This window comes from Geotrypetes seraphini, chromosome 1 (assembly GCF_902459505.1).
Source record: "Geotrypetes seraphini chromosome 1, aGeoSer1.1, whole genome shotgun sequence".
NCBI lineage: Eukaryota > Metazoa > Chordata > Amphibia > Gymnophiona > Dermophiidae > Geotrypetes > Geotrypetes seraphini.
In genome coordinates, this window is record NC_047084.1 from 458,801,375 (window position 1) to 458,822,861 (window position 21,487).

General features: G+C 46.1%; 1 protein-coding gene across 5 annotated transcripts in view; it reads left to right on the plus strand.

Annotated features, from left to right (window-relative positions):
- LOC117349270 overlaps window positions 1-21,487 on the plus strand; it is a 225,114-nt gene that overhangs the window by 73,271 nt on the left and 130,356 nt on the right. For 4 of the 5 annotated variants that reach the window (XM_033922504.1, XM_033922512.1, XM_033922521.1 and 1 more), the window contains exon 1: window positions 14,167-14,271. The exons of the other annotated variant lie outside the window; for it this stretch is intronic. In XM_033922504.1, the coding sequence (XP_033778395.1) occupies window positions 14,172-14,271 (100 nt within the window). In that variant the 5' untranslated portion in view covers window positions 14,167-14,171. Of the gene's footprint in view, window positions 1-14,166; window positions 14,272-21,487 lie in introns of those variants that run through there. 5 annotated transcript variants of the gene reach the window in all.

Genomic DNA, 21,487 nt, shown 5'->3' on the forward strand with positions numbered 1-21,487 from the left:
ACCTCCTTAAAATATTTTTTTGATATGCCAAAGGAAGTGAGAATATTTTGTAAAACTTCTGCTGGAAACTCCTTCTATAGTCTGAAGTTTTGTATTGTGTTCAGGTCCAGCCCTGCCATTAGGTAGACTAAGAATTGCCTAGGATAGCAGCTTCTTAGGAGCATCAGAAAAGCAGCTGATGTCAAAGCAAAACAATAGATCTAGAGAGTTAAATACAGTACATTCAAAGAACCATTGGTGTGTACTTTTACTTGCAGATTTTCAAATTTCCACTTAAACAGTACATTGCTTTTTGGGAGCTGCCTTCTTTTTGTATATACAATATGTACTGTACCAAAAAGAGTTTAAGATGGGGGATGGGATGACTTCCTGATGTGGAAAGTCTAAAGCGACAAGGGCTCTTTAGCTTGGAGAAGAGACGGCTCAAGGGTGAGGGGTGATATGATAAGAGATCTATAAAATAATGAGTGGAGTGTAAAGGGTAATTGTGAATCACTTGTTCACTCTTTCCAAAAATACTATGACTAGGAGGCATGCGATGAAGCTACTAAGTAGTAGATTTAAAACAAACCGGAGAAAATATTTCTTCACACAACATGTAATTAAACTCTGGAATTTGGTAATATCAGTTAGCTTAGCAGGGTTTAAAAAAGATTTAGATAATTTCCTAAAAGAGAAGTCCATAGGTCATTATTGAGATGGCTTGGGGAAATCCACTGCTTATTTGTAGGATAAGCAGCATAAAATCTGTTTTACTACTTGGGATCTAGCTAGGAACATGGGTTGGCCACTGTTGGGAACAAGATATTGGGCTTGATGGACCTTCGGTCTGTCCCAGTATGGCAATTCTTATGTTCTTATGTAAGATATGATATCCAAGTGTGGATTTTTATAGAAGCATTCTCAGTAGGGTGGTATTGCGGGGATCATGATGACCTAGTTATCAATTTCTGAGGAGGGATTGGGAATCCTAGGGGCCTTAAAATTGAAAGATTGACAAGGCTGATGAGTCACATGTGACATCTAATCCTCTTGCATCAGCCCTGATTGTGTTGGTAGCTTTAGTGGAATTGGATTTACTCTAGACCTGCCCCCCAACCTTTTTGACACTCCTCTCACATTGTACTTCTTTACTGTTCTCCATTGAAGGAAGTAGAGAATGCCTCACCCTTATAGGGCATTTTGGGATTAAAAACCAGGCCTGGATTAAGATCTCCCTGCAGAAAGTTGGGTTCTTCAGCCATCTGTGGGTTTGTTTGTGTCTGGGTTCATGTCTCATGAGGTTCTGTTGTTTTTTTCAGGTGAGTGGTTCTCCTTTGTCAAGCAGGAGAAATGGGGTTTATTTGATAAGGATTCTCCATTACCTGCCTGGAAAAATTAGAATAGTGATGGGACAGAATATGTATGCAGTGGCGTACCAAGGGGGGGGTCGGTCCGCCCCAGGTGCAAGCCCCAAGGGGGTGCACAGCTGACTACCCTCCAGTGTTCTCCCTAGGGCAGTGGTCGGGCTCGCGAGCCGCATGTGGCTCTTTAGCCACTTGAGTGCGGCTCGTCTACAGCAGGGGTGCCCAATCTACTTCCCTTCTCGCTGCCCTCCCCCAAGCCACCGCCGCCATCGAGGAACAGGCTGGATCTCCCTGCTTCTCTTCCCTGCGGGGCCGACCAACTGTTGCCACCCGACATCAATTCTGACGTCGGAGAGGACGTTCCGGGCCAGCCAATCGCTGCCTGGATGACCCGGAATGTCCTCTCTGACGTTAGAATTGACATCGGGTGGCGAGAGTTGGTCGGCCCCGCGAGGAAGAGAAGCAGGGTGAAGCCAAAATGAATCATGTACAAAGGAGAGAAAGGGCACAGGATACACAGTTTATTGAAAGGACATAGAAAGAGGGAAGATGCCTTATGGAACAGAGAGAGGGTGGACAGTGGATGCAAGGGGCAGAGAGAGAGTAGACAGTAGATGGAAGGGGTAGAGAGAGAGAGGGCACAAGCTGGGTGGAAGGGGCAAAGAGAGGGCAGATGTTGCATGGAAGGAAGAGAGGACAAACACTGTATAGAAAGAAGAGTGCAAAGAGAAATTGATTAAAGCAGAAATGACAAAAGATAGAAAGATTTTGTTGCTTTACTTAGAATCAAGTAGTATTGTAACTGTATTGATAAAATTTTATAAATAGGAAATGGAAATAAGGCAATTTTTTGCTCTAAACCCTCTTTTCCTCAGGTCAGTACAGGATACCATAACAGTACTGTTCTGAAGAAAGATTTGGCCTCTGAAAGCTAATTGAAAAATGGATTAGTCCAATAAAATGGTATTTTCTTATTTCTCATTATTTGTTTTATTTTTATTTGTTAATTTGTAAAGTGGTGATTGTTATGTATAAGTTTTTTCAAATTTACATCTACTGTCTTCATATTTTGCACAGTATTAGAGGACATGTGTTACTGGTTTTGTGGTGTTGCATTGTATGCAGAGTCTGATTTCTTGGCAGTTCAGTTTAACTTTTGTCTACATATTTCTATTTTTAGTTTGTGATTATTCCATATTGGGCGAGGGTGTGTATCTATTCTGTGTGTATGAAAAGGACATAGTTTTCAGTTGGCATTGACTACAGGATCAATTGACTGTGCGGGATCTGACTTGTTTAGTTTTACAATGTATGTGTTGGTGTTATAGTGCTCACTGCAGTGTTTAAGATGCTGCCTTTTCCTAGGTATACTCTTGTGCGATATGTGGATTGTTACTAAAAATCATATTTTTCATATAGATGGGGGGGGGGGTCAAAAAATGATGGGTCCCGGGTGTCACATATGCTAGGTATGCCACTGTATGTATGGCAGCTTTCATTGCAGCAGCACAAGAATTATTTACTGTGTTCTTTTGACTCTTCCCCCATCCCTGACTCCTTCAAAAAGAGCCTGGTCAGCGCTCATTGTAACCGGAGGATGGAAATTGAGTGCCATATTTAGATATTGTTGCAATAGAATCTGGGTTCAGGGGACCCATCAGTCAGGGGTAGGCAATTCCGGTCCTCAAGAGCCGGAGCCAGGTCAGGTTTTCAGGATCTCCACCATGAATATGTATGAGATGGATTTGCATGCATTGCCTCCTCGAGATGCAAATCTATCTCATGCATATTTATGGTGGAGATCCTGAAAACCTGACCTGGCTCCGGCTCTCGAAGACTGGAATTGCCTACCCCTGCCCTAGCCTCATAAGAAGCAACCTCTTTATCTCTGTGCCTTTTGTCTTCCTATTATTTAACCTAGAGTTTATAAAACCTCTCAAAGGCAGTTGCTGACCTAAGTATGTACTTGTTATTTAAGCAGGGGATTGTAATCTTTATGTGTTCCTGCACCTTTTTATCTGATCAATGAAACTCTCGCATGTCACAAACACGCCCTATACAACACACTCCCATGTGCTCCTGTTGCACTCCCACCCCACCCACTTTTGTGATATTAGCAAGGGAAGCCAATGGACAGGATGCAGTTTTAACATCTTTGTGAGTGATATTGCCGAAGGACTGTCTGGCAAAGTTTGTCTTTTTGCGGATGATACCAAACTCTATAATAGGATGGAAACTCTGGATGGTGTGGCTAAAATGAGGCGAGATCTGGCGAAGCTTGAAGAATGGTCTGGTAATTGGCAACTAAGATTTAATAGCAGCTGACCATTAACATTGTCTTTGTTTTAGGTAACTTTTATTATTAGAGTCTCTTTGGACCCCTGGTAGGGATTTCTTAAAAAGCCATGTTTTTAGATTTTTGAGAAACTGTGTGTATACTGTGGTTGTGTGAATTTCGATGGGGAAGTGAGTTCCACACTTTTGCTCTATGGTAGTTGAATGTTTTACTGTGAGATATCCTGTATTTTATATCTTTCAGAGTTGGGAATGATAAGAGCAGGTTGTTGGAGTTAATATGATCTCCCATAGGCCTTTGCTGACATTGGTTAGGCTAACCGAAAATGCTGATTGCTAGCAATGCTAGGCTGACAACGTGCTCCGCAGGTCTACCTAATAGTTCAGTAAATCTGGGGAAGCTATTAGCGACATCACCGTATACCGTTTTAAATGCTAAGCAGCATAGTTTGAATTCTATTCTGTTTTCTGTCCATAACCAGTGTACTTCTATAAGCAGTGGTGTGACATGGTATTGGATAAACCCTGGAAAAATACAACCTCTCTTTGTATTCTTTCACCTTTCTCTGGTTTGTCTTGAATCCTTTACTCAGTTTTTGAGCCATTTCTACGCTGACAGCACCTAAGTGACCTAGATATGCATTAGAGAATGACGTGGGGAAAAAATCTGTCCCCGTCACTGCACCGTCCCCGGCCCACCATCCTCTGCACCGCCCCGTCACCGCCGTTCCCTTCACCGCCCCGTCACCGTCACCGCCATCCCTTTCACCGCCCCGTCACTGCCACTGCCATCCCATTCACCGCCCCGTCACCGTCCCCGCTGCATCCATATAAGCCTTAGTACTGTAATATTTAGCTTATTCCTTTCTTATAAATCAAAGTTCCTGCTGCTGAACTAGAGAAAGAGATGTTCAGCTGGCAGGGCTTTGTTTATAAATTTTTATCAACACAACTAATATACTACTTTATCCTAAAGCAAAAAATAAATAAATAAATAGAATTTTTTTTTCCTACCTTTGTTGTCTGGTTTCTGCTTTCCACATCTTCTCATTCAATTCCTTCTATCCACTGTGAGACTTCTCTCTGCGTCTTCCATTTGCTGTTACTGTGCCTCTCCCTTCACCCCCTCCCACAATTGGTCTAGCACCCATCTTCTTCCGTCCGCTCCCCCATAGTCTGGCATCTGTCTTCTTCCCTTCCAGCGTCTTCTCCCCACTCTGCCTTCCACATTTCCCTTCAGGGTCTGTTCCTCTCTACCCTCTTTCAATGTCTGTTCTATTCCTTTCCACCACCACCATTCCCTCCCTCCTTTACCATCTGTTCCTTTCCACCACCCTTCTTTCATATCTTCTATCAGTCCCCTCACCATCACTAGCAGTCTCTCTTCTCTCTTACCATGAGCAAATAGAACTTCTGACAATTGTATTGCTGAGGCATTATTTCTAGTACGCCTTTTTTTCCAGATGGATATTGACATCAATTTTATAATTCTTACTGTCTGCTCTGATTTCATTCACAATTTGGTTTGTGTTTTATACCTGAGGATTCCATGAGGCATTTAACCTTTTCCTGTCTCTTCTGTGATTTCAAGTTGATTCCTTCAATAATGGAGTCTCAAGGCAGTAGCAGTTTTCTATTTTGGGCTCTTTTGACATTGTTTAAGGGATTTCTTGTACATTTGGTGCTGGTCTTCTTTGATGAGGTCACTTCAGAATCTATTTCCAAGGAAGAGAAACTTTTCCCTTTCACCTCCTCCTTCCTTGTGTGAGCCGGAACACGCGGTCCCCGCAGCCCCCACCCGCACGTCGGCTCGATCGTTTAACCAGCTTCCTCTCTCCAGCTCTCCTTAGTTTGCCGGCTTTCTTTTTCGGCGACCGGCACGCTTTCAAAGAGCTGCGCATGCGCGGCTGCTCAAAGTTCAATCTTCTGCTCTGCTGCAACTTCCTGTTTCCGGTTGGGTCAGAGCAGAAGATTGAATACTGAGCAGCCGCTCATGCGCGGCTCTTTTGAAAGTGTTCCGGTCGCCGAAAAAGAAAGCCGGCAAATTAAGGTGAGGTGGAGAGAGGAAGCTGGTTAAACGATCGAGCCGGTGGGTGGGTGGGGGCTGCGGGGACTGCACGATCCTTTATGCCTCACTGCAGTGACAAGACCATTCACCGTTCCACGGGGCGGTGATGGCCTTGTCCCCGTCCCCGCAGAGGCTGCTAATTTTTATTCCCCGTTTTTGGCGGGTTACCCGCCGCTAAACACGGTAGCCGCGGGTAAACCACCACCTTGTCATTCTCTAATATGCATAACTGATTCGGAAAATCTCCATCAGTGTGGCACAAGAACACTGATAAATGTTGAATTGTTTGTCCCCTCAAAGAAGCCCTCCTTTAGCTGGAAAACAAACATTGAAATTGAATACTGTATTCTCCCTCTAGTTCAGTTTTTCTCAACTCAGTCCCTGGAGTACCTCCTTGCCAGTTAGATTTTCAGGCTGTCCGCAATGAATATGCATAAACTTGATTTGCATACGCTGCATCCATTATATACAAATTTCTTTCATGCATGTTCATATTGTGGCTAGCCTGAAAACCTGACTGGCAAGGGGATACTCCAGGACCGAGTTGAGAAACAGTGCTCTAGATCAGTGTTCTTCAACCGCCGGTCCATGGACCGGTGCCAGTCTGCAGAAATTTTCTGCTGGTCTGCAGAACTGGCACCTCCATTGGGCCCAAGAGATTGTTCTGTAGCTGCCGGTCCTCGATACGATCAATGCAGTGTCTTCGGGCCGGCTCCCTGAGTGCTGCAGTGCACAAAGCCGTGGGAAAAGGCCTGCGCCTAACCCAGAAGTCTTCTCTCTGACGTTGCAACGTCAGAGGGAAGGCTTCTAGATGAGGCACGGGACGCGCGTGAGGAGCCGCTTCCCACAGCTTTGTGCAATGAAGCACTCAGGGAGCCGGCCCGAAGACCCTGCGTTGATTGCACCATGGATTGGCCTGAAGCTAACACCGGGGGGCAGGCCAGAAGACAAGGCACAGCATGGAGGGAGAGAGACAACAACTGTAGGGGAAATGATTTTATTTTTTCTATTTAGTGATTTTACATCTTGTCTGTCCTGTCTGTTCAGGAAGAAATGCATTTATTTGTTTTTCTCTGGGGGTTGTACTTCTTGCAGAGTCTTGCATCTTAGGGTTTGTTTGTGAATATTAGTACTTTTAGTTTTTGGTCCTGCATTTGCATGGGGTTATCTGTTTTCTAGTAGGAATGAATGTTGAAAAGCATACAGTGTGCTTTGTGTATTTTAATTTTGTGGTTAACCATTATGTGTAGTTAATATTATTATATTGTATGTGTGTATATACGAAAAATGGATGGAAAAAATGGTGTTACGATTAGTACTATTATGGGGGCGGGGTCTAGGGCGGAGATTGGGTGGAGATGGACACGACTTAGCCCAGTGTTCTTCAACCGCCGGTCTGCGGACCGGTGCCGGTCCACAAAATAATTATTCTAATTCCGCCGGTCCATAGGTGTCAAAAGGTTGAAGAACACTGCTCTAGATTACTTGGTTCTTCACAACAAGCTCTTCTGAACTTTCCTTTATCCCAGGACAAGCAGGCAGCATATTCTCACATGTGGGTGATGTCATCCACGGAGCCCCGATGCGGACAGCTTTTCAAGCAAACTTGATTGAAGATTTCAAGTTTGCTAGTGCTGCACCACGCATGTGTGTGCCTTCCTGATCCACTAGAGGGCGCATCCCCTCCTCATGGTCTTCAGTTCTTAGTTTTCCGCGGAGCCAGAAAGCCCTGTCTCTCTTCTCTGCGTTCTTATAAGTGCCTTTCTAGCACCGCGGCTTCTTTATTTTGTTAGGGAGTCGCTGTGCGTTTGTTGATTGATCGTGTATTTCTTTGTTTCTAAAAAAAAAAAAAAAAGGACTTTTTATTGTGTTTCTGCTGGTTCCACCGGCAGGCCCTTCTTGGGCCTCAGCCATGCGGCTAGGCCTCATTTGGCTGCAGCTGTATTTTCTTCTTCCCTGGCCTCTCTCTGGGCTCACCTCGTGTGAGCAGGATGGCCAGGACCATTTTTCCTTCGTTGGAATCGGACTGAGTAGCTTCGATCCCCGGTAAGTCTTCTTTCTTTCTGTTCTTCTAGCTGCGTTACCTCGGTAATGCCACTGGCTGAGTCTCAGGCATTCCAGGCATCGAGTGCAGTCGTGCCCGCCTCTACGAGACCTTCGAAGCGTGCCTCCTTTCATGGGAATACTCATCTCGAGGTTGCCCTTTATGGAGCGCACTGCTGCACCTTTATTACCAGTTTCATTGGTACGGTGCTGACTTCTGAACCTCGATGTGCCTCGACGTCGACTGAGGCTTCGTGCCTCGACGTCGACTGGGGCTTCGTGCCTCGACGTCGACTGGGACTTCGTGCCTCGACGTCGACTGGGGCTTCGTGCCTCGACGTCGACTGGGGCTTCGTGCCTCGACGTCGACTGGGGCTTCGTGCCTCGACGTCGACTGGGGCTTCGTGCCTCGACGTCGACTGGGGTTTCGTGCCTCAACGTCGACTGAGGCTTCGTGCCTCGCCGTCGACTGAGGCTTCGTGCCTCGCCGTCGACTGAGGCTTCGTGCCTCGCCGTCGACTGAGGCTTCGTGCCTCGCCGTCGACTGGGGCTTCGTGCCTCGCCGTCGACTGGGGCTTCGTGCCTCGCCGTCGACTGGGGCTTTGTGCCTCGACGTCCACTGAGGCTTCGTGCCTCGACGTCCACTGAGGCTTCGTGCCTCGACGTCGACTGAGGCTTGGTGCCTCTACGTTGACTGGGGCTTGGTGCCTCGATGTCGACTGGGGCTTCGTGCCTCGACCTCGACTGAGGCTTCGTGCCTCGACCTCGACTCCAGTTTTGTGCCTCGACGTCGACTCCAGTTTTGTGCCTCGACGTCGACTCCGGCTTTGTGCCTCGACGTCGACTCCGGCTTTGTGCCTCGACGTCGACTGAGGCTTTGTGCCTCGACGTCGACTGTGGCTTTGGGCCTCGACGTGGACTGCGGCTTGGTGCCTCGACGTGGACTGCGGCTTGGTGCCTCGACGTGGACTGCGGCTTGGTGCCTCAACGTCGACTGCGGCTTGGTGCCTCGACGTCGACTGTGGCTTGGTGCCTCACCGCCGCCTGAGGCCCTGTGCCTCGACGTAGGAGGCGGCTTGGTGCCTTGACGTCGTCTAAGGCTTTGTGCTTCGACTTTCTGCCTCGATGTCGACTGGGGCTTGGTGTCTCGATGTCGACTGAGGCTGGGTGTCTCGACGTCGACGGATGCTTTGTACCTTCGACGTCGGCTGCGGCCGTGTGCTCCGCGTCACTTGACGCTTGTGCTTCGGCGCCTGAGGCTTGTGTCTCGACGTCGACTGAGGCTGGGGGCCTCATTGTCGGCTGGAGATCTGTACCTCGTCGTTACCGAGGCTTCGTGTCTCGCCGTCGACTGGAGCTTTGTGACTTGACGTCGCTTGGGGCTTTGCCCTTTGGTTGGCGGTGGCCTTGTGTCTCGATGTCTACTGTGGCTTGGTGCCGCAACGTCGCTGGGGGCTTTATATCTCGGCAGCGGCTGAGGATTTGGGCCTCAGCGTCGACTGCGGGTTTGCGCCCCGTTATCGACGGGGGCTTTGTGTCTCGACGTCGTCTGGGGCTCTGTGCCTCGGCGTCTCTGGCTCCTGTTCGAAAGGGTTCCCCGCTTTCTCTTCGGTTCATTCCGGGCAGCCATGACGGAATCTTGTAGTATGGAGTTTGGTTGCCTGGAGGAGACTCTCTCCCTGCTCCGGCTCTATTGCTCCTGCCATGTGTTATCTCGCTTGGCGCAGAGTGTGGCTGAGGATCCGAACCTCCAGGATCGTCTTGCCACTTTTACTTGCGTGAGTTCTGCGCTTCTTGAGGCCTCTCTTGCGGTGGCCACTAACCGCCTCTCAGAACGCGACCGGTCCTTCGCCTATCGGGACACCTTCAGCTGAATCCCATCTGCCTTGGTGGTTTGGACTCCTTCTCCGGAGGGGCCCTCCGGATACCTTTCTTGTGTTCTCGGCCTCCTTCGCAGCAGCCGCAATAGCTGCAGCAGCGCCGGGTTATGGTCCAGTCGCCGGCTTCGGCGACTCCTGGCCGTCTTTTTGACTATTCTCGCATAGCCTCCGGGCTGCTCTCCTTCTGGGATTCCTCCCCTCCCTTCGGGAGGGGTGTCTCCGTGTCTACGCACCGGGAGTATAGCCTCGCTTCTGTCGGTTGGGCATTCCCATCCTCCCATCTGCGTCTGGTCCAGGCCCTTTGTGACCTGCACTAGTTCTAGTCCGGGAGTGGTTCAGACTCTGCCCGCCCCAGTCTCGGGAGTCCGTCGGGGCGGACCTGGACCCAGTTTGTCTGCGCTCCTTCTTGTCTCGGCCTCAGAGGGTGGCCCTTGTTTGTTTATGCCGGAAGGTGGCCCCTCTGTCCTCGGTCCGCCTCCGGTCTTTTCTGCCTCGGCAGGCCGCCTGTCTGCGCTTGAGTCAGCTGGTGTCTCCGCAGTCTTCGGCCTCGGCCGAGCTGATGCTGATCCTTTTGGGATCATGGGTCTCCACGGTTCATGTCCCGATGTTCGCCTGGTTTCATCTTCGTGTTCCCCGCTGGACCCGAGCATCTCAGTGGTGGCAGGATCGGGATCCTGCTTCCAAGCACATTGTGGTGCCTCCCTCCTTGACACGCTTGTTTCTTTGGTGTGCCACCTTTTCGTATCCCCGCATCAGAAGGTTCTGCCGATGGACTCCTCGGCATAGGCTTAGGGGTGCACCTCGACGGCCTTCGGACTCAGGGTCTTTGGTTGGGTGCGGGCAGTCGCAGCCGCATCAATCTGCTGGAGCTCCGGGCCATTTATAATGCCGGGGTGGATTTTTGTTATTGGTTGCAAGATTGCGGGGTCCTGGTGTGTCCCGACATCCCGGTGGCGATGTATTCTGTGACCAAGCCAGGGTGTACAGGTTCCCTGTTACTTTGCAGGGGAGCCCTTCGTCATTGCCAGGGGGCGTTACACCACTACTTATTTCTTTGGGCGGTGTATTTCCGGGGCGAGCAGCATTGTCTGGTGGACACGTTGAGTCGCCCTTCTCGGCCGCATGAATGGTCGCTCCATTCTCAGACTCTGCGGCATGTGGTTGTTCGGTGGGGAACCCCACAGGTAGTTCTGTTCGCTTCGCCCCTCACTCACTGGTTGCCTCGATATTGCTCGAGGATGTTCTCCCGGGTTCGCATCGAGGTGGATGCTTTCCTTCTCGATTGGATGGGCAGGTTCCTCTATGCGTTCCCTCCCTTTACTCTGATTCTCAGATCTTTGATGCACCTCCTGTCGGGCTGCGCCACCATGATCTTGCTGGCTTCTCTGTGGCCCTGACAGCTGTGGTTCTCCCTGCTCCTTCAGCGTGTCAGGGAGCCTCTGCTTCTACCTATGTTCCCTTCTCTGCTGTCTCGGTGTTGAGGTTTCTGTTGCCTCCCAATCTGCAGTCTCTACACTTATCAGCTTGGTTCTTCGCAACGTGCCTCCCTCCTTCTGTTTCTCTCAGTCGGTGGGGATATTCTCGAGGCTTCTCGTATGGGCTCCACTCGGCAATGCTTTTCCCAGAAATGCTCCTGATTTGCTGCGTGGTGTGCTGAGCACTGCATGGATCCACTCTCTGCCTCCTTCCCTTCAGTGCTGGATTTTCTGTTCCACTTGTCTCGGTCTGGTCTCAAATCGACATCTATCCGAGTCCACCTCTGTGCGATTGCTGCCTTTCCTTGGCCGCTGGATGGGAAGCTGCTCTCCGTCCATCCGACGGTTTCCCGCTTTCTGAAGGGTCTCTTCAATGTTCATCCTCCGCTCAAGCCCCCTCCGGTGGTTTGGGATCTTAGGGTGGTCCTGGCTCAATTGGTGAAACCTCCGTTTGAACCCATTGATAACGCTCTTTTGATCTGTTTCACCTGGCGGGTGGTACTCCTGGTTGGTCTCACGTCTGTTCGTAGAGTCCGTGAGCTGCAACCTCTGGTTACGGACCCGTCTTCTGCTGTATTTTATCAGGACGCAGTGGTCCTGCGTACTCATTACAAGTTCTTGCCCAAGAAGGTTTCGGACTTTCATCTCAATCGTTCCATTGTTCTTTCGGTCTTTTTTCCGAAGCCCCACTCTCATCCTGGCGTGGTGGCGCTTCATACAATTGACTGTAAGAGGGCGTTGGCTTTTTATCTTCAACGCACTCAGTCTCATCGGACGGTTCCTCAATTGTTTTTGTCCTTCGACCCTACTCGGGTGGGACGCCCTGTTTCCCAGCGCACCTCGTCCAACTGGTTGGCTGCTGGTTTGCTACGCTCAGGCTGGTCTCGCGCTGCATGGTCGAGTCCCGGGACATAGAGTCCGAGCGATGGCGGCTTCTGTAGCTTTCCTCAGGTCAACGCCTATCGAGGAGATTTGCAAGGCTGCCACTTGGTCTTCGGTTCATTCTTTCACCTCCCACTACTGTCTGGATACTCTGTCCAGGAGCGACGGCCGGTTTGGCCAGTCGGTTTTGCGTAATCTGTTTTCTTGAATTGCCAACTTCCCTCCGTCCCTTTTTGGTTAGCTTGGAGGTCACCCACATGTGAGAATATGCTGCCTGCTTGTCCTGGGATAAAGCACAGTTACTTACCGTAACAGGTGTTATCCAGGGACAGCAGGCAGATATTCTCACAACCCGCCCGCCTCCCCAAGGTTGGCTTCTTTGCTAGCTATCTAAACTGAAGACCATGAGGAGGGGATGCGCCCTCTAGTGGATCAGGAAGGCACACACATGCATGGTGCAGCACTAGCAAACTTGAAATCTTCAATCAAGTTTGCTTGAAAAGCTGTCCGCATCGGGGCTCCGTGGATGACGTCACCCACATGTGAGAATATCTGCCTGCTGTCCCTGGATAACACCTGTTACGGTAAGTAACTGTGCTTTACAGTCAGTTCTGCCTTGATATTACACGTCATTCCACTTTTTCCTTTGCAAGTCCCTTCCTGTGGAATAAACTTCTACTTGACATAAGAACTGACTCTGCCTTTGCAATGCCTAAGATAAAAATCAAAACTTGTTTTTTTCAGTTTGCTTACAGCCACCTTAGACTTTTTAAGGGTTGACCTTGTTACACTTCTGACTACCAGACCTCGCCCTTTCTCTCCTCTTTCCTCTTCCCATCCTTTTTCCCTTTTATTTTTATTTTTTTCCCTTCTCTTTCTTTTCATATGTTTTTGACTTTTTTTTTTTTAGCGCTTGCTCTTGTAATAAATACCCCAAAGAGTAGAAGCCCTAATTATGTGCCTGTAATGCATGTGCAGAGAGGCTTTGAGGGTGTTGGCTGCATTAGAGGTGGCATAATGATGTGGTCTGGAGGAGGACTGTGAGGGACTGAAGGAGGGATAGGCCTACAGTGAACAACACAGTGGGAAAAGAAGATGGAAGAGCGGTTCATAGACAACTCGGCGAAAGACAAAGGCGCGCGCCGACAACTGAGCGCAAGATGGAGGTGTGCGCCGAAGAAAATTACAGTTTTTAGGGGCTCCGACGGGGGTTTTTGTTGGGGAGCCCCCCCAGTTTACTTAATAGAGATCGCGCTGGCGTTGTGGAGGGTTTGGGGGGTTGTAACCCTCCACATTTTACTGTAAACTTAACTTTTTCCCAAAAAACAGAGAAAAAGTGAAGTTTTCAGTAAAATGTGGGGGGTTACAACCTCCCACAACGCCCCCACAATGCGGCGCAATCTCTATTAAGTAAAGTCGGAGCCGTAAAAACAGTAATTTTGTGCAGCATGCGCCTCCGTGCTGCGCTCAATAGTCTGCACGCGCCTTTGTCCCGGCGCGCTTTTGACCTGACACTTGGAAGAGCTGCCAGGAAACATACAGAACCCAAAAGAGAGTCTAGTTCAGCCGTGGGATGTTTCTGCCAGATCTAAGGCTTGCAAACTTGGGCCACTTCAGTTGGTCATTTTTGACCATCACATGTCACTGCTCAGCTGTTTTTCTGATTCAAAAGTACACTTCTCCCTCCGTATTCGCTGTGATAGGGGATTAACAGAACCGCAAAGACAGAAAAACCGCAAATAACTTTTTCATATGTTATTCGCTGTTTTCTATTAAAAACCATTGTGAATATGGTGAAACCGCGAATAACGTGGTGGGAGACCTGGTCTGTTCCTGAAGGAGAGGCAAAACACGGTGAAGAAAGTGCTGGGAATTGGCGATTTCTCTATGCAAGCTGATGTAATTTGGGGGGAAGAGCCAGCAAGCTAAAAGCCATGAATAATCAAAACCGTGAATGCGGAAACCGCAAATACGGAGAGAGAAGTGTAGTCAAAATTTGTGGAAGTGCTTCTGATGGCAGCTGAGTTGTACATGATATGACGATGGATACCCACCAGGCGTCCTTCATGAACTTTGGAAAATAACAGCTATGGAAAGGATAATGGCATCCATACACAAAACTCCTCACAAATATTTTAAAACTCAGAGACGTGTTTAGACCAGTTTCATCAGTTATGTTGTTATGTCAAGGAATTTAAAAACTCTGTCGGGGCATATTCGCCATGTACCTTCTCTCTCGGGCAATTTGAATAGGTTGGCAAGCAAAGTACATTTCCTCCTGGGTGAGTGTACATCCCCTGTTTTTTCCTGCTGTAATCCTCTCACATTCTTCCCTCCTTCAACTCCACTCTCCCCTCCCTTTTGCAATCTCTTGTGCTCGTCTCCCTCCACTCTCTCACTCACTCTTCCACTGCTTCTGCAGCGTATGTTTAGTAGTGCTATATAAATAATTCGTAGTAGTCTTTCTCTCCTCTGTCCTCCCCCACCTTCCTTCTGGATCCTGAGCAGTCCAAAAATGCTGTTGTTTTCTGGGCTCTTTAATAATAATAATAACTTTATTTTTTTCTATACTGCCATAATCTTGCGACTTCTAGGCGGTTTACAGTGAAAGAGAGCTGTACAATCAGTGAATTACAAGGTGAGAACAGGTAGGAAGTCACTGAGTAATCAGCGTTTACAGGTTACAAATAGGTTACAGTATAATCTTAAGCATTTTACATCAAAGGGCTGGATGGTCAGCGAATTACAGAATACAGGTGGTGAGGAAGACAGTGAATAGTCAAGGGGAGAACAGAATACATTTGTGAAGAAGTGTAGTATCCACATAAAGAGAAGGGTTTTAGGATGGGGGGGCGTTGTCTGGCTGGGAAATAAATCTATTGAATAGAGCGGTCGTGATTTCTTTCCGAAAGGCGCCATAGGTCTGCCTGGCTTTGTCGGTGAAGTTGCCTAGCCAGGTTTGCTGTCTGGCAGCTTGAAACTTAAAAGTTCTATCCAGAAAGGTTCTGTATTTAACAGCCATGAAAACTACTTGTACCAAGTGGGTGGGAGAGTAGATTTTTGGCAGGGGTGAATAAGCAGAGTGATAATTCTGGGCGCCAAACTGGGTGGGTTGGGTGCCTCCCCCCCAAAAAAAAAAATGGTGCCGCTATGATGGGGTGCTGAAAAGTGTTCAGCCAAACCAAGAGTGGAATAACGTGGAACCATGAAACTTACAAGTCATTCCACGTATTCATCCCTAAGTTCAACACACTTGGCACATCATGTGTGAAGTTTCTGTAAACCTTCCAGAAATATTCTGATGTCTGGTCACTGAAATACTGCTCCGCAGCTGCAGTCACCTCCGAATCATTCGAAAATTGTCACTCCTTCAAACTCTTTTTACGGTTTGGAAACAGAAAATAGATGAAGCAAGATCTAGTGAATAGGATGGATGGTCTATGCACTGAAACTCCAACTGCATCAAAACAACCATCGTTTTGCCAGCCATGTGAGCAGGTGCATTGTCTCACAAAAAAGAGAATTCCTTTCTGCAGCTTCCCTCTCCTTCTTTTTTCTTTCAATGCTTCCTTTAATCGGCACAGCAAATTATAGTAATAGTCTGCCATGAACTTCACATCAACATTGAAAAGAGAAATGGGCCGATAGGAGCCACAAGAAGCAGGGTCCTTTCCAGGCTTCAACATTACTGAAATGCCTGCCTTTCTCATTCTGGGCGGTAACGAAGTATCCTACTTACGAAAATCTCCCCGTGCCTGCCCTCCCAAAAACTGCGGCCAGAGTAGACAGTCCCCCATAGTGCTCATCACTCTTATGAAATTTCCCCTATATGCGCACTAAATGCCCAAAAAAAGGATTAGACACACCTTGCAACCTGTCCACCTCTGAATAGGAGGCCCACATCCAATGCTTCAGCAAACCAGACGGTTCATAACTTTGTTCAATTTGGACTCCTGGTTTAAACTCTGCAATGACCCAATCCAATACCAAGTGAAGTTGCACAGCCAATAGTATCAATAGAGGTTTGGGACAGCTCTACCACCCTCCTCTCGGGCTGCCCAAAGCACTTGTTGCCCAATCCTTAGTGGTTTACCCCGCCAAATTAACAATCTAAACTCCCTATGGTAACGCCTTCAGTACCCCCCTTGGGGACCGCTAGCGGAAGCATTTGAAATAAAAATAACAACCGCGGTAAGATATTCATTTTAATCACAGCAATACGTCCCCACCAGGAAAGCCATAATCCCTGCCAGTGCTGTAAATCTGCTCTAACAAGCCGCACTATCCGAGCATAATTAAACTCATAAAGTCTGGTCAAATCCCGCAAAAGCTGAATTCCCAAGTATCTAATACAAGCCTCTGCTCTCCGAAACGGGAAAGCGTCACCGATCTCTGTTCAACTTCATCTGCTATATAAACCCCCAGAAACTCAGATTTATCCATATTACGGTAATTGTAAAACCCGATACCTGATGAAACTCCTGAAATACCTCCACCAATACAGGAAATGAACTACATGGGTCTTGAACATATAGAAGAATGTCATCGGCAAACAGAGAAAGCGTATGCTCCCGTCCCCCCATTTGCAAACCCTTAATTGCCGCATGGTCCCTAATATAAAACACTAAGAGTTCCAGATATAAAGCAAAAAGCAGCGGCAATAAGGGACACCCCTGTCGAGTACCATAATTAATGTTGAAAAAAATCCGTGTAATACCCATTAATACGGAGACATACACGCGGTTCCATATAAAAACTCCGAAGCCATCTAAAATGGATCTCAATGGTCACTTCCTGAATGATGTCATTTTGAAAACAGAGATCATCTAGTTTTTATAGCATTTTGCAGTAACACCTGTCAATAATAGTAATTTTTAAAATATTAGTACATTTGGTTTTGGATTATTTGGAAAAACTTTGGAGGTCTAATTTTTTCTGGACATCGTATAGTGACTGTTAACCTAAGAGCATCACAGTAAGTTTTACAATGTATGATATCACAGACCAGATAGGAAGCCACCTCTAGGGGTGTGTGGCCTCGCTGACAAATGTCTGGCGTTTGAAGTTGCACCACGTTTTCCCTTGTCAGAAACCTTCAGGTCAAGTCCCTCAAGTCATGATTTGTCTCCAAGAAATTTATTTTCTGCAGCTTCTGGAAAGCCTAAATATTTCAAAGGAAAAAAAAATGTACAAACAGAAACACAATGATAAGAACTTCAGCTAAAAGTTCTTGAAAAATATTTGGACCTGGAAGTGCTAAATTTAGGAACTGGGACAAAAGTCCTACTGTAGATTTGCTATGCATTTGCAAAATTAAAATAAATACATATCTACGTGCTCATAAGCGTAGAAATATACTGATATAAACAATGAACATGTTTTTCTTTCTTCCAGAAGCAAAAGATGTTTCTAATTCACATCCATGAAATTGAACTTGGAGGATTTGGGGTTTGGGGTTTTTTTTTAATTATTTAAATCAAATATTACACAAGTGAATAATACTTGATAATGAAAAGCACAATTCAACAGAGTAAATAAAAAAAAATTAAATATAAGAAATTATAAATGTGCTACTTAGGCCACATTATTGAGAGATACAAGTTTCCAAGTTTATTTAGAAACCCATCTGAGCAGTGTACAAAGCTAAACAAACCCCCCCCCCCTATTGGGTACAGACAATATTGGATAGAAATGCAGCAGAAGGAAGAAGGGAAAAAAGAAAATTGGGGTGTATGATATAATGAACTACAATATATGATAGGACAGAAAAGAAGGGTCAGTGAAGCAGTAGGGAAAGAAGCAGCAATCCTTCTAGGGGAAGGTGTAAGTAAAAACATCCGTAAAGAGGTATGTTTTTAATTGGGACTAAAAGTTTTGTGGAGATTTAAAATTAGAAAATGACTAGAAATATAAAGAAGAGAGAAGAACATCTGATTATAATATTACCCCTTTATCAAATATCCCCCAAAGTCTAACTAGCCAGGGGAAGTTCCAAACTTTTAGCATCTAACAGAAATTTCAATTGTTCAAGTTCGTAGAACATATGGTTTTTAGAGGAAATAATCACCACGCAGAAAACGTAATTGAAAAGTTCCACACCAAGAGACAAAACTTGCTAGCACATACTGTATTTAAAAACTTTTCCCTCTAATCCTGGGTGGTTTACCAAATTCAGGAAAACTTGGAGGCTTTTTTTTTTTTTTACTTTTGCCTTCAGTTTTAAATGCAAGGCCCCCAGAATATCAAACACGGAAGCGCTGGGTATCTGTGATGGTGCTCCTTGTTTCAGTCTGTGTCTGGTGACCTGAAGGAGCATGGCTGAGCCCAGTTCTTTTCCAACAGGGGGCGATGGAATACACAAATCGTGAAGCTGACAGAGAGGAAGAGAAAAAAAAAAAAGCCCCAAAGAGAAGAATGTGTGTGTAGGATTGGAGTGTAACAGCATGAACAGTCCTGTTCTCATCTCCCTGTTAAACTGCAGGAGAAGAGGGCAGGCTGTTTGCCAGAAGTACACATCATTTTTGGCTCTAAGCTGCTATTCTGTGAGACTTTTTATATCTATATACTTTATTTATTTATTTAGTAAAACTTGCTATACTGCCTATCCAGAAAGGAACTCAGCAAAATGATAAAAATCAAAGCTAAAATAACGCCACTTAAAAATAGGACAGCCTAACCAAACAAACAAACAGAAAAGACAGCACATAATCCATTATCCATAATCTTCTCTTTCTCATCGAACACTACCCGAAGACTATCCCCTCTATATTTTTATGTATTTTTAAACCCTGGAAATGAAAACAAGTCTCTTTTTTTTTGGGGGGGAGGGGTATTTGTGGGATGGGAGCGGGTATTAGTAGTAGTATCAGAGAATATGCAAAAACTTGGAGGACCTGGAGCCAAGCTAGTTCCTAAACAAACCCCCAGGGCTAGTATCTGCCACCACTGCTAGACAGCTGGCACCCATTGCCACCTCCTCCCTCATGACTCATTCCTTTTGTAATGCAGGCTTCCTTTCCTCCTGTTTCCTCTACCTGCCTGTAATGCCCTAACTGCAGGGAAGAAATTACAAACAGAAAATATATAGTAAATGAGGGCATCAAGCCTGCCTAGGAAAGTTCTCAAGATTGTACCTGCCTCGCTGTGCAGGTTACTTTCCCCATGCTTGTGTTGGTTTTTGTACTTGTCGAGCGGTGCAGGTTACGTTACCCTGCTATTCAAAAAATTTATCCAGATACATTAACCCTCTCCTTTTAACCTCTCCTCCCTGGTAAATTCCCCTCCCAAAGCCTCCACTTTGGTAATCTCTTCCTCCTCAAAATACCAACCAAGAATACAGATCCCTAAAATGTAATGTAATCTTATTTGTAACCTATTTGTAATATTATAATCCTCTACCTCCCCTGCCCGGCAACTACTACAAACAATTCAAAATACAGCTTTGAGACCCGTCTACTCTTTGAAGAAATATGATCACATCACGGAGGCATACATCGACTCACACTGGCTCCCAATCCAAGAAAGAATACAATTCAAATTTTACTGTATACTATTTAAAACTATTAACGGGAACAGCCCAACCTACCTAAACAACCGCTTTATCCAAACTACCTCTACCAGGCATAGAAAAACACACACACCCCTTTCACTCACCCCACAATCAAGGAAGTAAAACAGAAAAAACTTTACGACGGCCTACTAGCCACTCAAGCAGCAAGACTAGATAACCAAATATCCATCCTACTGACATCAACCCCTGACTACAAGAGGTTCAGAAAAGACATAAAAACTTTACTCTTCAAGAAATCCCTGAGTAAAGCCTAATACCATGAACACCTCACCTACCTTTCCCTCTCTCAGAAACTATCTTTGATCTAACTTTGTAACCCTTCCCTCCACAACTCTTGTTGTAATCCGCTTTGAACCGAAAGGTAATAGCGGAATAGAAATCCGTAATGTAATATTACCTAGAAATGTCCAGTCATCTTTACTATCCAATTTGCAAGTTCTCCTGAAAATTATCCAGCTATCTTACCTCTTTTATAACCAAAAAAACAATTGTAACGTTACTGGAAATGTCCAGTTAGCTCTTTTGTAATCCACCTTGAACTGCAAGGTATAGGTGAATAGAAGTCACTAATGTAATGTTTTCTTGGGAGCGCAGAAGTTGTTACATGGCTTGCTCTACTTGTTCACAAAAATTTTAATTCAACACGTATTATAAATGATGTTAGGCAGAAGGGATTCATTCATACCAAAAGGACAGAAAAGACTGTGGACAAAATCATAAAACGAAACGGAGAAAAATAAACCTCAATTGAGAGCAGCTGGGACTACACAAGTGCCCTAAGCCGCCCTCATCATCACAGGTTTATAAAAAACTCCGTACAATTATAAATAACTTTCATACATCGAAGTGTTATATTTTTTCAATTTTTCAATCTCTCTTATTCGATATTTTTGATATTTTCAAAGTGTCACCTATTAGATCTGTCCAGAAAAACAGGGGGGGGGGGTCATTCCCAAACACCTACACTATGGCAATCAGCTCAGCTATAAGCATACAAAAATCGTTAAGCTGCGTGACTTGTGAAACCGAAGTATCATATGTATCAGAAAAGATATCACTCATCTGGAGATGTGAAACTTCCTAGTCCCGACAGAAAAGACTTTCTGTTTCGCCAAAAAAAGGGGCTACTTCAGGGGATCCATGTTATTTGGGTTACTCCACGCTTCTTAGCGAAACAAAATTACAGCTGGCTCCTCACAAAATGGATGAAAATGGCTTTGTCCATTTTGTGAGGAGCCAGCTGTAATTTTGTTTCGCTAAGAAGCGTGGAGTAACCCAAATAACATGGATCCCCTGAAGTAGCCCCTTTTTTTGGCGAAACAGAAAGTCTTTTCTGTCGGGACTAGGAAGTTTCACATTTCCAGATGAGTGATATCTTTTCTGATACTGTAGGGATGGAGATCTGATAAGTTCTGATCCAGGGCATCAGAACACAGGCAAGGTTAACATGCAGGTGGTTCTGAATGCAGGCCAGGTCGGCACACCGACCTAGGCCCTGTGTGCAGATCTGTGCCTGTGTGTGGATCTAGGCCTGGGTTTGGTTCTGAGGCCCTGTTTCTCATTTCCTCTCCCTCCTGCCACGTATACATTCTAAGCAAGGACAAAGGTTGCACCTTGAGCAGAAGGCTGAGGCATTCCCCCCTCCCTGACTCTTGCTATATATTAGCCTGACCATACATTTACCCTTTTTCTCTTATCTTGTTTAAGCATCCCTTATACGGGCAACAATCAGAATTTGCCTGAGCAAGGCTAATCAAGAGAGCTTAAGAAGCATGCATTATAACCTTTGGACTGTCACATGCTATAGTAAGATTTGAGACATATCAGAAATGTACACATTGGGAATCGCTTTATTATAACTGTTATTATGTATTCATATGTCACATGAGATACTAGCTTTGATATAGATAAACAATGGTTTAATCCTC